The sequence below is a fragment of the Tauraco erythrolophus genome, chromosome Z (genome assembly GCF_009769465.1).
Source record: "Tauraco erythrolophus isolate bTauEry1 chromosome Z, bTauEry1.pri, whole genome shotgun sequence".
Taxonomy (NCBI): domain Eukaryota; kingdom Metazoa; phylum Chordata; class Aves; order Musophagiformes; family Musophagidae; genus Tauraco; species Tauraco erythrolophus.
In genome coordinates this window covers 60297014-60313236 of record NC_141496.1, presented here as the reverse complement: position 1 = coordinate 60313236, position 16223 = coordinate 60297014, and the positions used below count along the sequence as shown (strand labels likewise).

The 16223-nt window shown below is 44.8% G+C and overlaps 1 protein-coding gene across 2 annotated transcripts; it reads right to left on the bottom strand.

Moving 5' to 3' along the window:
* Positions 1-2917: 2917 nt before the first annotated feature.
* Positions 2918-14147, bottom strand: CZH5orf63 (chromosome Z C5orf63 homolog). 2 transcript variants are annotated; one of them, XM_086629435.1, is made up of 4 exons: positions 14116-14147; positions 8077-8197; positions 4138-4194; positions 2918-3358 (listed from the first exon to the last, which is right to left on the bottom strand). In XM_086629435.1, exons 2-4 carry the CDS (start codon positions 8194-8196, stop codon positions 3179-3181), a joined length of 357 nt encoding a protein of 118 aa, XP_086485561.1. In that variant the 5' UTR covers position 8197; positions 14116-14147; the 3' UTR covers positions 2918-3178. The 2 variants fall into 2 exon arrangements, with proteins under 2 accessions (XP_086485561.1, XP_086485560.1); XM_086629434.1 differs by lacking the exon at positions 14116-14147 and adding an exon at positions 13850-13901.
* Between the last annotated feature and the right edge of the window lie 2076 nt (positions 14148-16223).

Here is a 16223-nt window from a genome sequence, read left to right as displayed (position 1 = left end):
AGAAGGACAAAGGGAAACAAAAACTGATTACTTGAGAGGCCAGAAAGAAACAAAACCAGATCTTAAAACTGACAACTTCCCCCCCCACCCCTTTCCTTTTCCTCCCGGCTCTACCTCCTCCCCCCAGCAGCACAGGGGGCAGGGACTGGGGGAGTGCAGGTCAGTTCATTCCGTGCTGTTACTGCTGCCTCTTTCTTAAAGGAGAAGGAGTCCTTACACCCTTTTCCCCTGCTCCAATGGATCCCCTACCCACGAGGAAAAATCCACAAACTTCTCCAGCGTGAGCCCAGCCCACTGGAAACAATCCTTCCCCACAGATTGCTCCGGTGTGGGTTTTACCACAGTCTCGGGTACTTAGGGAGCTGTAGCCACTCGCTCCGGCGTGGGTCATCACGCAGACTCCAGATGCCTCTCCGCCTTGCCGTGCACCCCAACACGACCATCCTCAGGCTCAGGCATCTTCTCCCCACGGGCTGCGAGTGGGTCTCTGCTCCACCGAGGCCGTCCTGGTTGCAGGGGGGCCGCCTGCTATCTCACCACCAGCCGCAGGGGAAACTCGGCTCCGGCACACCTCCTCCCGCTCCATCCTCACTGACCTGCTGTCGATGTGGCTGTTTCTCTCAGACCTCAGTCCTCTCCAGGTGAACTCAGCCCAGTGGGCACCCTGGGAGTGGGGTGCCCCCGAGTTCCCCAGCTGGCTCCGCCGCCGCCATTCTCCGTGGGCGGCGCCGGCCCGACGCAGGCAGCTGCCCAGCCGGGAGCCAGGGAGCAGGGGCAGTGCCCTCCTCCCTTCTCTGCTCGCTCCTGGGCGGAGCACCTTTTCCGGTTCCCTTGTCCTGACTTAAATAGGGCAATTCGCAGAGGCGCCCTATTGGCTCAATCCCGAGGGGGATGGCAGTCTGATCTGGTGGCCAGAACTAAGCCTAACCCGGTTCCAAAACCGGGGAGGTCGCAGGGAGCAAAACCCCTCTCCTGCCACCAGAACCACCCCCCCCCACATCAAACCATGACACCTTGATAAAATGGTCTTCTTGCCACATGATAAATGGATTTGCAGTTGCATTGCAGAGAGAATTGAAATGTGATTCCCTTCTGTCAGAAAGTATAACAACTGGATTCCATTACCACGCATCTCTAGTCCATAGGACCAAGCACTGTTCCCATAATACCAAAGAAACATTGTCATGATGGGGAATCATGCCACAAGCATCCCTAAGCTGGGCGAAAGATCATATGGTCTTTTTTAAGAACGTAACTGGAGTCTAAAGGAGAATTGTCATATCTTAGGCCAGGACATGTTTTAAGACACTCAAGAGTGTTTTCCTTTCATTTTATACTCTGAAATTAGTAGCATTCAGAGACACCTGTTTGGAGTTAATAAATGCTGTTTTCATTACAGATTTGATCCTTTTAGCTCAATTATAGTTCATTCTGGTTTTATTTTTTCTTATGACTGGGAGTAACTTAAGTACTAAGGAGCTCAAATCTTGCTGTAGCAGATAAAATAGACTTGAGTGCAATGTATGTTCATCCCATTGGAAGAAAAATACACAGTGTTACTGTGTTAGTAACAGCTGTACCAAATTCTGATGATTGTTCTATAGATAACGACCCTGCTTCAGTGAGAGAGTGCTGCGTCCTTTTCATTTATAGGAAATGCCCTCTTCTCCATTTCAAATGAGCACTCAGGATAGACTCCTAGACTTCTTCAAGGAAGTCTCTTACAGACCTACAGCTTACACGTACTAACGATCTTGAAACACTGTGATGGTTGACCCTGGCTGGACACCAGGTACCCACCAAAGTCGCTCTATCACTCCCCTCCTCAACTGGACAGCAGAGAGAATATATTAATGAAAATCTCATGGCCCAAGATAAGGACAGGGAGAAATGCCTCACCAATTACCATCATCGGCAACACAGACTCAACTTGGGGAAATTAATTTAATTTATTTCCAATCAAATCCGAGTAGGATAATGATAAAAAAAAAAAATTAAAACCACTTTCCCTTCACACCACCCCCCACCTTCTTCCTGAGCTTAACTTTACTCCTGATTTTCTCTACCTTCTCTACCTCAGAGGCGCAGTGGATGGGGAATGAGGGTTGCGGTCACTTCATCACACTTCGTTTCTGCCTCTCCTTGCTCTTCGGGGGGAGGAGTCCTCATACTCTTCCCCTGCTCCAGCGTGAGGTCCCTCCCACAGGAAACAGTTCTCCACAACCTTCTGCAACGTGACTCCTTCCCATGGGCTACAGTTCTTCATGAACTGCTCCAGTGTGGGTGCCTTCCATGGGGCACAGTCCTTCAGACACAGACTCCTCCAGCATGGGCCCCCCACAGGTTCACAAGTCCTGCCAGCAAACCTGCTCCAGCACAGGCTCCTATCTCCACGTGTTCTGCCAGGAGCCTTACTCCAGCGTGGACTTCCCACAGGGTCACAGCCTCCTTTGGGGCATATCCACGTGCTCCAGCATGAGATCCTGCACGGGCTGCAGGTGGATCTGTGCTCCACCGTTCATCTCCATATGCTGCAGGGGAACAGTCTGCTGTCCCACTATGATCTTCACTACAGGCTGTAGGAGAATCTCTGCTCCAGCACCTTGAGCACCTCCTCCCCCCTCCTTCCCTGACCTCAGTGTCTGCATAGTTGTTTCTCTCACATATTCTCACCCCTCTCTCTGGCTGCAATTGCCCAGGTGTTTTTTCCCCCTTCTTAACTATGTTATCACAGAGGCAGTCCTACTGTTGCTGAATGGCTTGGCCTTGGCCAGCAGCAGGTCTGTCTTGAAGCCTGCTGGCATTGGCTCTATCAGACACAGGGGAATCTTCTAGCAGCTTCTCACAGAAGCCACTCCTGTAGCCCCCCCGCTACCAAAACCTTGCCACGCAAACCCAACACACACACATTTCACTGTATCTGCTGTTATGGAACAGCATTTATTCTGTCGATGAAAATCCAGCCTAAGATACCAGCAACTGGATGGTAGAGAAAAGGTTGCTACTGGTGCAGCTGGGCTGATGATTAATACAAAACAGAATACAAGACACTCAAGTTTTTTATGACACTGGTACTATACGTTCAAGGAAACATAAGGCCAGATAATGAATACTGCTTTTCCACACAATTTAAGTTGCACAGTCCTTTCGGATCCACACCACAGCACCTGCATTTTATTCACTGTTTTGCATCATTTTGCAACTCCAGCTTCATAAGCTGGTCCTCAAACTTTTGAATGTCTACTTGATGCTTCATTAGGAACTTCCCATTTAAATGAAAAACAGGTATGTCATATTTGTATTTATCATACCACGCTGAGTTCTCTGGAAGGGTAATATCCACCTCCTGCAAAATAAACTGTGACAGAAAAGAAATATGTTAGTACCTTACCTACAGGACACTGAAAAACAATACCTGCTTGTCTTTTGATCAATATTTTTTTCAGAAATGCAAGGCTGTTTTCTGGGTGCTTTTGGGTTTATTCTTCCATGTTGTAGACAATTGGCCATTTTGTGGATACAAAATGTTTGCAGCCACAATCCTTGGCTGTGTGTCCGCAAAGGACTCTTTCCCCTAGTCCAGGATTATATTCTTGATCCTCTGTGCAGAACCACTCTCCTGTGAGCACCAACCACAATATGCAGCTGGCCACACAACAGCTGCCTGCTAGGCAGCATTGTGCAACACCTCTTAATGCTTCTGTTAACAGTTTCTTCCTTCAAGAAGGAGATCAAAATCCGGTTGAAGAATGGCAAAAATTGCAATCACATGTAGTTCAAATATTTGAAGCCCTGCTTACTAACATCCTTCCAAAATTATATAATTTCCTGCCTCATAAAAGTTGCAAACTCCTCTATCAGACAAAGCAACAGAATTTACAAAAGCAGTGGGTTTAAAAAGTATTGCAACAAGGTGTATGTTGGTTGCATTTACCAATACTTATTTGAGTAGCACTGCCACAAAATGCTTTTTGATAATGAGTTTTATGGAAATCAGTGCTGAAATTGTCTTGAAGAGGTCACCCATAAAAGAATAATGGATGCAAATAAATCCAAGCGATTTTGTTTTACAAAGAAAGAACCCTGATTAACTCTTCTTTCTATATAGAAACAGTGTACAGTATTGCAATACATTACCCTTCTCTTATATGGCTCAAGTACTTCTTTTGCTTCATCACATAGGGGGCATGGTTTCTAAAGGAAAATATTCAGATCAACTTGAAGCATACAGTAAAACACACAGATCATTTGTACTGTAAAGTATCACACACAGACAGGAGTAATCATTACCGTAAATGTGGGTTCCCTCCCCCTACCACCCTGTCTTACAGCTTTCTAAATCTTTTCTTTATCAGTGCAGCATGGATGAAAAGAAAATAAACCATTCAGCCACAGGATTTAATTATTTCTCATTTGCTATTATTTTTCTCATGGTGCAAATCAACACTTTTCAACGGCTCTTCTAAAGGCTGATTCAAAGGCATGGTTTGGAAGGTAATGCACAGACCCCTTCGTTTGGGCAGCAGCAATGAATATTCAAAGCACTGACATCACCAGCTGAAAACAACTGCAGGTACCACCCTTGACAGAAGAATTTCCCTTGATAGAAGGGGAATGAGGAACTCACATGAGTAATTTCTAATCTGTTTCAGATGGACTCACTTGGGTCAGTTCAAATAGCAAAAGAAGGTGACTTAAGATAACCTGGCTGACTTTGCCTGAAAGGAATTAAGCATGATCCTCTGACCTGCAGGGCTGGGAGGACAGTAACCTCCAGCAGGGAGAACTGGCAAGCAGCTGCAGCGTTTTGACCTGTGATGGTGTGAAAGAAAACCGCTCATTTTTGAAAACTCTCTGGTCTTCCACTACAGTTATACAGCTGACTTCTGCTGATCAGCATCGTTAGAGCAGTGCGTACCTGAAGAAGTGACTCACATGAAGGCACGTTGCTGCTTCAGTGTTTGTAATGGCAGAATTTGGCCTCTATTTCACATAGTAAAGTATACAGTGGTGAAGGTGATGGCTCTGACCCTGTGCCATGAAATACCTCTCACAGCTGGAAAACACTTCCTGTCCCTCCCACTTAAAGTCTCCCTAGGGCTTGTTTAAACATGAAGTTAATCCGAAACAGCTACTTGTTTCCTGCGTGTGAATTAATTTGGATTAAATACTCTACTTTTAATCCACATCTAAACTGCCTTTCCCACACAGACATGTCTTTACAACCTGAAAAAACTACGCAAGATGCTGAAGATCAACAGTGCTCTGTTCTTGCTAGTTCTTGTCACTTTTGGAGGGAGGGATATACCTGAAAATGGTGACTGAAAGGAATGTCCCAGAATCCTGCACATCAGGTTTGCAACACGCCAGGTTCCGTACAGTTAAAGTAGGACATACTCAGTTACCTAGGCCTGTGGAAAACTTCCTAACGTCACAGTCACTTAAAAGCATTTGACAAACTAAGCTGACTCTTAGCAATCAATACGTTTTTACTCCTGCTCTGATGGTAAGCTTAAACTACATGGTACCAATAAGATTGGAACTGGTTTAAAATCAGGTAGTGAACTATTTCAACTAACGGTGAACGCTGTTTAAACAGTCTATTTATATTAGTAGAAAATTTTCAGTAGAACAGTGCAACAGTAGGTCTCTGCCATCACTTGCCTTATGTTAACTTGTAATAGGGCTGCCTGGATAAAGCGGTTTTGGGCAACCTTCTCTCTCTGATGTATATTACAGTGGCAAAAGGACTCCTACTGCCAAGGTATTAAAAATCCCTTTCCAAAGTGACGTATGCTGTGCTGATAGCTAGATCTGTTGGACAATACATGTGGTGGGAGGGACAGTTGTATTTCTACAGATAGTTGACATTTATGCCACATACTTAAACTACATTTTTGTGGTCATTTTAAGCTGGCATTGATGCTGAAGGAAGCAGACCCATTTTTCCATCACTGCTTCTTTTATGCTGGCATAAGCGTTCAAACAACTGCACAGTAGAGCTAGACAGGAGAATTGATCTGAGTTAATAGAAATCTTGCAAAAAAAAAAAAATTAACCTGGAGCAGCTGTTGCACAAATGCTTTTGTTGGCATAAAAGTAGCCTGTGAGGAGAAAACCATTTGGCAGTGCTAGCTTCTGTCAGTTTGAAGTGGCTGGAAAAGTCATAGCTCCCTCCTGCCTTCTTCTCCTCTTTTCTTCTTAATTCTTAAAAATAGGAAGAAGGGAAACAGGAGTTGATGAGCATATTAGGTTTAGCTTAGATTAGAGTGCAGATTAGGTTTATTTTAAAGTAGTCTTCATTTTGCTTTGCGATTGCCAGTGGTATCAGACATGAACAACATTTTAAGTTAAAATCACATTCAACAAGAGGCCACTTTAGGGAACTACTTGAACTCTGCTATTAGAAAATTTTATTTCATACAGTCTCCTACTAGTTAGAAATTTTAAGACATAGAAATCATACAAAGAGCTTTTTTCCAATTTTTAACCCAAAGGTTATTCCCTACCTCATCATATTTGGATTATGAATGAGCTGATGCTGAATCAGGCAGGAGGAGAGAGAGTTGTAACTTTCAAGTATAGTTCTTCTTATAGCATGCATTGCTCTGATTAATAAACAGATGGTGACCTTTTATTTTTTAACCTATTCATATGTTACACAGTTTAAACACTCCTTTACAGCTAGGGATGGAATGAACAAACATTGTGCAGGAGGAGGAAATTATTTTAATCGCATCCATTTCCAACAAATACCGCCATACCGATGTCAACAGTCTCAAGTGCTTTGCATTTCTAGTTATTCTCCTCTTGAAGGCTACATCAACCGTGTAAACACAGCATAGCCCGCCGTGTGTCATCCTAACTAAAACTGCAGAAGACTTCTGCAGATAATACAGACTCCTGATGACAATTCATCAAAGGTAACAGTTCACAAATGACCATTCCTGCTCATCCCACGTTTTCTAAATGTGCTTAAGAATCCTATCTGCTCATGCCACAAACAAGCCTTTGCCTTCCTTTTATTCCTATTAGTGTTGCACACAGACAATAAAGCAAAAAGAGGGTAAAGCATAATCTGCTCTTTCCTCGTGCGCTACCAACACTACTTGGATATATTTTCAGTCTCACAGGTAGTGCGGAAAACAGACACGAGTGCTTTGAAGAGCCTATGTTGGCTGTTGATGCTTGTCCTGGGTAGATGGTAGATTATACGTAACAACTCATCTCTGTTCTCCATTTCCAGGATGAAACAGTGGCAGTCAGAGAACAATTTTCAACTAGCAAATGGACGGTGGTATCACTGAGACACAACTATGCTCTCGTGAGACCCCACCTGGAATACTGTGTTCAGTTCTGGAGTCCCCAGCAGAAGAAGGACATGGAGCTACTGGAGCGGGTCCAGAGGAGGGCCACAAAGATGATCCGAGGGCTGGAGCACCTCTGCTATGAAGACAGGCTGAGAGAGTTGGGGCTGTTCAGCCTGGAGAAGAGAAGGCTCCGGGGTGATCTTATTGCAGCTTTCCAGTACCTAAAGGGGGCCTACAGGAAAGCTGGAGAGGGACTTTTTACAAGGGCGTGTAGTGATAGGACAAGGGGCAATGGATTTAAACTGAAAAAGGGCAGATTTAGATTAGATATAGGAAGAAATTTTTCACTCAAGAGGGTGGTGAGGCCCTGGAACAGGTTGCCCAGAGAAGCTGTAGATGCCCCATCCCTGGAAGTGTTCAAGGCCAGGTTGGATGAGGTTTTGGGCAACCTGGTGTAGTGGAGGGTTGCCCTGCCCATGGCAGGGGGTTGGAACTAGATGATCTTTGAGGTCCCTTCCAACTCTAACCATTCTATGTTTCTATCTTGAGATCTTCGTTTCTTGGTTGTAGCTACTTGCTTGCTACAATGGGAGTAGGACTGTGCTGTAAAGCTTAGTGTAAAAGACACTCCCAAAGTAAAATGCCCAATACTACACAAATTTAAGGGGACAAAAAGCATGGCCAAACCATTTCATCTGGGATTCATATATATTAAAGCTGATAAATATGCAGTCTTGCCTAGCTTTATTCTGTAAATAACTTTTACCTTGGTGAATAAAGTCAACACTGGCTTATTTGCACGGGCTGAAGAGAGTTGTCTCCCCAGTGGACTGGATGAACGTCTTGCTAGTTGCAGTGTTCTGCTCAGAAAACAAAGCACCACCATCCTGTTAAGGGAAAAAAAACGCGGTAAGTTATAGCTCATGAAATTTAATGTTAAGATAAATGTGATACTTCAATCGCAGTTCTAAAATACACACAATCAAACCACCACTTTCCCAGTATCAACACATTAATCAGAAAAATGGTTTACTATGCAGCAGGCCAGAAACACTGCGTAACTCAAAAAGAGTAGTTGCATTAAAAAAAACCAACAAACCAACAAACAACAACCTATGTTTTCTCGCTGAAATGCCTCTTTTAAATTCCCTAACACAAATGCTGGCATAAATGCATTACGCTGTTTCAACTGCATAGATGCCAGTAAGAATTACATGATATTAACAAAATGCAAAGTCCTGTGCTTTGAACCTCAGTAATCTTGCTGCAATGCTTGACATATTCTACTTACTCAAAATTATTCCATCAAAAACCTAATTCGTACCTAATCAGAATATTAATATAATGCTTTCTGCAGCAAATAAAAAGCTGCAGCCAAGACAATTTAACTTGGCAACATTAAAAGCATGCACATTGCCCTGAGTCCTTCCTGCAACAGCAAATTAATTTATGAAAGATGTTGATGGGTTTGTGGTTTCTTTGGGAGAGTTTAAGTAAATTCAGTGTTGTTGAAGGGTGCCGTATTGGAGTCTCAGTGTCACCTATTCATAACAACACTAATAACAACGACGCTTCCGCAAACTTGTGTCTTAATGGGGCCTCTACAAGGCATTTTAGGACTGAAAGGCAACAACTAGAAGCAAAAGGGAGTCTCCGTAGAGACTATTGGCATATGTTATACTTGATATCAGAATTTACACTGGGAAAATCAAGTCCCTTTTACATAAAGCCAAACCTGCTTCTGTTCAGTTTCTGTTCAGGCACGACTTACCACAAACACACAATGTAATGGCACAAGTTTAAACAGCTTAAGCGCGAGCAGGACTAAGTTACAACTGATAAGCATGTTCTAGGATGTTTTGTTCTAAGAAAGAGTTTAGCCAGCATAACTGCTGAGAAAGAACAAAACATTTCCGTGGACTCTAAACTTAAGGCTACTTAACTGCTATGTTTCTAATCAACAATCACAAGAAAAATCAAATGGATATTATGATACTGCTCCACTTAGCCTTACTGAACTGTCAAAAACACTTTTTTTTTTTCCAGGGGACTCTGGTAAGGGTAACTTGCCACGTGTCCAAAAGAAGTTTCAACAGAGCAAATACAAAGAAAAGGTACTACTCTTTGAAAATTATATCCTGAATTATCGAATTTCAGATGCTAGGAAAGAATCAGATTATTTTTTTTTCACCATGTAAACATAAAGTCATCTAAAATAGAGTATTCTGTAACAAACAGGCTTTGTGTTTACTGCTGAGTTTAGAGCAGAAAGGCTTCTTCATCTGTACTTTTCAGACTTGTTACCAGAAAGAGCGAGCTGCAGGGGCAGAGCAGTACACTTGTTGTCACTGCAAAACTGCAGGTGACTGGCACAGCATACGCTGCCATTGGTCATAGTCCTTGGCAGTTGTTGCATTTGTTTTACTTAGCCAGGTGGAAATCACAGAATCACAGAATGTTAGGGATTGGAAGGGACCTCAAAGGATCATCTAGGCCAATCCCCCTGCCGGAGCAGGACCACCTAGATCAGATCACACAAGAACGCGTCCAGGCGGGTTTTGAACATCTCCAGAGAAGGAGACTCCACAACCTCTCTGGACAGCCTGTTCCAGTGTTCTGTTACCCTTACTGGGAAGAAGTTCTTCCTCATGTTTAAGCGGAACCTCCTATGTTCCAGCTTATATCCATGTCCCCTTCTCCTATCATTGGATGCCACTGAGAAGAGCCTGGCTCCATCCTCATGACAGTCACCCTTGACATATTTACAAACATTAATGAGGTCCCCCCTCAGTCTCCTCTTCTCCAAGCTAACAAGACCCAGCTCCCTCAGCCTTTCCTCATAAGGGAGATGCTCCACTCCCTTAATCATCTTTGTGGCCCTGCGCTGGACTCTCTTAAGCAGTTCCTTGTCCTTCTTGAACTGAGGACCCAGAACCGGACACAATATTCCAGATGCGGCCTCACCAGGGCAGAGTAGAGAGGGAGGAGAACCTCTCTCGACCTACTAACCACACCCCTTCTAATACAGCTCAGGATGCTATTGGCCTTCTTGGCCACAAGGGCACATTGCTGGCTCATGGCCATCCTGCTGTCTGCCAGGACCCCTGCAATTTTATATAATAAATACAAAAATAAGATTAGAACTTTTTGGAAAAATGCAAATCTGGATGACAGTAAACAGCCTCAGTCATACTTAGGTATTTTTACACCCACAGTAAACAGGTGGCCAGAATGGGTGTGGTTTTGGCATAAAAAATTGCAGCACGTCAGCCAGCTCACTCACAAGATAAAAACACCAAAACAAATAAGTTGCATTCTGGCAAGTTTTTAAACGAATGCTTTTGTTGCCAACCTAGCAAGCCAAATTTTCTGCTTTCAAAACAAGGAAAATGCCCCCAAATTGTTGTGTGAACAGCAGAATGAATAAAGCCTAGATTTCCATGTATCGTTATTTGCCCATACAGACACATACGTGTAAAAAATGGCCCCGGCTCACTCCTTTACACCTCCTTTTTCGATCCCTTCACCCTTGGGTAAATTTGTGCCCAGTAGACAACTCCTACCAAAACATCAGCTAAAGGGGAATGAGTAAGACAGTACAGTACTTAAGTAAGACAGTACTTAAGCTTCAAGATCTCACAAAACGAAATAAGCTAGCACAGTGACCTATTTCCTTACCAATTTTAAACAATTATAAGCAACACTATATTTGGAATTCAGGAGCAAATCACCAGTACTACTACTGAAGCAAGAGTCTGCTGTTTCCAGAGTTAGCATAAGACTGGCTGAATGCTTTTATAAACAACCTAAGGAAAACAGAGTCCTGGCTGTCAATCTATTCACCTATGTAGAATGATAATAAGGCCATACTGCAGTGGCAGTTACTAAAAGACCCGAAGGACTAATCCTGATTTACAAAATGACACCAGTCTTCATCCAGGCCCCAGTCATGCTCTGCTCTTCCATCAACATAAAACGGTCTGAGACATCTAGCCCTCAGTGAGGGGGAGATACTGTCAGATGGCATCATGTTCCTACCGTACAGATGATACAGCTTGACTTCCCCACAGTTGCCAGACAGCATCATTAGGAAGGAGAGCAGTGTGACCTGCTGCATTTAACACGGGATAAAGCATCATGCAAATTTAACTTCACAGAATCACAACTGAGGCTCTGCCCTTATAGAAATTTGCTCTTAAATCAGTAGAATTTACTGATCCTATTTGATTGGATTAAGTAAAAAAACTTGTGGATAAAATCAAACAGCAGTGGTTGTGCACAAACACTGAAGGGTTCTAACACTGTGAAGGGTTAAGTATAGTTTCCATCGATCAGGAGCTGATGAAAGCGAATATCCAATCACTCATCAGGCAAATCTACAGCAGCAGCAGCTCAATTTCTCCGAACAGCATCCCAGAGCCACAGGGTGTTTAGTGCATGCACACTACCACTGTGTGAACAAGCAGGTTCCCAACACTGGACTGCACTAATCTGAGCAACGTTTCTGGAATGCAGAGCTCCAGTCTCAGAGGTCACTTCCATGCTGGCTTCCTCACTGACAAAAAGAAAGGAAAGTGTCACACAGATGTCCTGTGGTGTTCATGTCCTGCTCACATCTGTATCATCTCTGTCTCTTGTTATGAAAAAAACTAAAACACCAAAAGCACACACAAAACCCTTTAACATGATTATTCTGGAGCTCTCTTTAGCCTACTCCCAAGCCATTACAAAGATGTGCTTGAGGAACAAAATTAATACGTAAATGTAAAGAAAGATGCTTGCACACTCCAGAACTTACCCTTCCCTACACTACAGAACGATTTAACAAGCGATGCTTGCAAGTCTGCAGCTGGCACATGCTGCATTTTGCAAAGCCAAATTGGACTCATTTCCTGTTAATAGAATTTCCATCACCTAATAAATGCTCATCTGCTGGAAAAATAAACTGTGACACTAAAACTAGCCATTATTTAGACAAGATCATTACCTGTATAAACCTTATCTTAGCATCAATAAAGGAAAAACAATCATGGTTGATTTTTTTCTCCAACTATGTACCTTTTAATGATGCAATATACTCTTAAATATTAAATCTCAGCTTCAAGTCACCAATATATCCTTCTCGGAGGTTCTGAATGTTTTATATGCATAATTATCGACATATTTGATAGGATTATGTCCTGTTTTCCATGGATTTGTATACGCATACACAGGGATGAAATTATTATGAGCTTGCAGGCATTTGTCTGTATATACTTCACGTTCGTGTAGTAGTTGATTTTGGAACCCTAACCTGGGTTTCAGAGAAGATGGGGATAGCCTGGACAAATTACATCTCTTTCTGCAAGGTAACAGTAACACATCAGGAATATGGAGAATGCTACATTGAAAACATCCTAGTCGTTTTTAGGTAATTGTCTTTAAAAAACCTTTGTAAGTGTCTATTAAACTGACTCATACTCTCCCTTTAATCCTCACTCTAGTGCGACAAAGGAATATCAACTGAAACAGAATGGGGAAAGCAAGCAGATCCAAAAGTAAGAACATGTGCTGATGGCCCAAGTCAGTGGTGATTTAAAGCAGCTGCCTTCTGTTGTCCCTCATGCAAAACCAGCTAAGGTCATCAAGGAAAGCAAACTTGCTGGTGGTCTGCTGTTCTCCGTTTGATTATCTACCAGGGCAATACTGAACAAGAAAATACAGCACCACAGCAAGAGACCAAGGAGCACGCTTGAGTAAGGACACCAAATCCTGTAGTTGTTGAGATGCCCACAAGGCTTTTACCCCACCAGCCTTTCAGGGGAGGCATGCAAAATACAGGAAAACCTTGAACTTCCTTTTGCAATCGCACACAACTCTAAAGGTCTCTAAAGGAAGAATCAGGTTTTTATATCAACTTAAAATTCAAAAACATCACCAGTAATACTACTTGTTTCTGTGAGGCAATGTTTTATATCAACGCATATTTCTATACATTTTCTCCTCCAAACTACAGTAATCTGGGGTAAATGCCACAAACCACTGCATTCCACCCCAGAAAAGATTAAATGTATAATTTAATCCTAACGTGCAATGAATTTTGTTTAGTGGTCCCTCCAGAGGTATCCGTTCTAGACTCTGGTCCAAGGCCCACACTCCAAATTTCAGACAGTTTAAAAAACTTTCAATAGGTCGTTGTAATGGCCACGAGACCATTTCTGAAGAGTTAAGAACTTGCATATACAATAGTCAATTACCATAAAGTAAAATTATAATAGACTTTAAAAGCCCGTTTTAAAAATCTCGATTTCAAAGCTTTTCAGCTAAAAGACGCACTCCCCACCAGGGGCCAGGGGCAAGCCAATTCGGGTAAAGGCTGTATCCAGAGGTCTTCCCATTACCTCCTGTAATGAGAAAGCCTGATTTCTTTTGGCGATATTTTCTAAATCAGTAATGCCCTCTGCAGAGAGATGGAGCCAAAGCCCCTTAAAAACCAAGAGAGCGCCAGAGACGTTCAGCCAGCGCCCCGCCGCGCCGCCTCCCTCCACCCGGCTTCTGACCTCCAGGGCGGCCTCCTCAGTCCCGCTGCCGACGGGGAACAGCCTCCTCGGCCCGCCGCACGGCCCGCGGCCGCCGCGCTTGCACCGCCAGCGCCGGGGACGCCCCTGCGGCCGCTGCCCAGGCCCCGCGCGGCCCGGCCTGGCCCGGCGCGGCCCGGCCCGGCGCTCCGCACCAGCCGGCGTTACCCCGGGCGAGCCGGGGGCGCTCACGGGGCGCTGCGCGCCGGGCCGGGCTTGCGGCAAGAGCCGGGGCTGCGGACACCCACCTCCCTGCGCCCCCGGGGCACACGGCGCGAGCTCCCGGCGAACTCCGAGAGGCGGCGGGAGGGGCCCCGCCCCCGCCCCGGGGCGGGCGCGCGGCTCCGGCGGGCCCCGCCGCTTCGGCGTCCCCGCCGGGCGCCCCCTGCTGGCGGCCCGCGCCGCCCGCCCCCGCCCAGCCCCCTCCCTCCGGCCGGCGGTTCCCCGGGAGCTGCGGCGGAGCCCCACGCGTGTCTGGAGCCCCTTCTTGCCCCATCCCTGGAAGTGTGCAAAGCCAGGTTGGATGAGGCTTTGGGCAACCTGGTGTAGTGGAGGGTGTCCCTGCCCATGGCAGGGGGGTTGGAACTAGATGATCTTTGAGGTCCCTTCCAACCCAAACCATTCTATGATTCTTCCGGGCTCCCGGCTCCTCCCGGAGGCTCTGTCTCTCCCGGTGTGCCTCCTTTCTGGTAGAGGCAGCCCTTCACAGGTCTCGCCGGCGGGAGGCGGTTGCCCCGGCTCCTGCCGGTCTCCAACTCGGGCCGGAGGAGCCCCTGCAGCCGGCGCTGCCCGGCTTTCCAGGAGCTGGGAGCTCAGCCACGACTGGATGCCCCTTTTTTTTTTCCTGCTGGAGAGGGTTTCTGGCTTGCAGCCTCGACCTTGTGCGGTGCTGAGCTCTCCTCCTTCTCTTAGTCCGTGCCCTCTGTTGTGTATCAAAAAGTAATCGCCTGCCTCATCATCTACTCCTCCATCCCGGATGGATGCAGGAGTAGGTTTTGGAGCTGGTGCAGGAGTGCAGGACCTGGATTTTGCCCACCCACTCCGGCTGGGAAAGGAATACCTCTAGACATAGCAGGGAAAAAGCAAAAACGCTGTTGGTGTGTATCATTAAAGCACAAAGAGTCGCAATAATGGAAGCACACAGGGATCACAAGAGGAAAGGTGTGGGGAAAACACACTGAGAAATCGTAGGCAGCACAGGTGGAAGGGCAGAAGCTTCCCCTAAGTAAAGGGCCAGTCCTGCAGCTCTTTTGCTTGTTTTGCTCCTGTTGGCTTCAAATGGAGTAAGGGGGCTTTAATTTAATGTCTTTCCTTTGCAATTGCAGTAAGTTTAATGTAATAGAAGAAAGCAATGGTTGCCTTTTTGGCAGTATGTATTTCAGTTTTAGTGAGACTTTCCACTTCCTTCTAACTCAAGCAGCAGCAATGTAGATAAACCAGATTTTTATTAAAGATGTGACACGTTGCTTTTTTAATTTTTACCTTTTAAATTTAATGCAGGCAGCAAGTACAGTTATGACTGAGTGTAACATGGGAAAAAAGAGTAGGAGACTACAGACATCTGTTCTAAACACGATACTCTACTATTTTCATTAACAGCTTGAGGCATTACATGGTATGTATGCTAAGCAAATTAGTTGGTGATATGAAGCTGGGATCAAATTAGTGACTGATATGAAGCTGGGATCAAACAAGAATGTTTTGGAGTATATGAATAAATAAAAATTAAATTGGAAATAGGCCCAGATTAATACAGTGGGATCAATAAAAGCAGGAAAGTGATTAATTTAAAGAAGTTATCAAGCTGACATTCCCAGGGAGAACTCTTTCCTTGCTGAAATGAATTACTACGTTCTTGTCTTATCCCTTCTGTTGTGACAGAAGAGATCCTCTCTTCACCAAAAGAGAGGGTCTCTGCATAAAGAAATGTGTAGCGTGCCCTTCTTCTTTGCTCTTGATGCTGTTTGACTACCATGCGGTGTTTTAGTTGTCAGATGTGTTTGTTTTCCTTTCCCCAGAAAGGTGTTTTAAATAAAAAATGGCAAGTGTTCACTGCTGGGGAATTAAAGTAGTAGGGCCATGTTCTTTTGGTCGCTATATGTCCATCAGGATTTTGGTTGTGCTTTTGTCGTTGTTCTTAGGCTGAGAGTGGAAGGCAAGTCTTCTGGGGTATAGACTCAAGTCAGCTTTCCCTCTTCATCTGTGCTTTGAGAAGTACAAGAGCATATAGTGGGAAGGCTCTCCAGGAGAGCAGTCTTACTCTGCTGACGCGATGTATCTAATTAACTAGCAGACTAAACTAACATGAGGATTAGTCATCTTCGGATGACTCGTTTTCAACCACTATCTTAATCCC

Bases quoted from the DNA above. Each gene is read 5' to 3' on its own strand.
- CZH5orf63 (XM_086629435.1), bottom strand. From the start codon at position 8,196: ATGGTGGTGCTTTGTTTTCTGAGCAGAACACTGCAACTAGCAAGACGT. The intron at 4,195-8,076 runs GTAAAAGTTATT...ATTTTCCTTTAG, and splicing joins TGTTGACTTTATTCACCAAG to AAACCATGCCCCCTATGTGA. The intron at 3,359-4,137 runs GTAATGTATTGC...TTTCTGTCACAG, and splicing joins TTGAGCCATATAAGAGAAGG to TTTATTTTGCAGGAGGTGGA.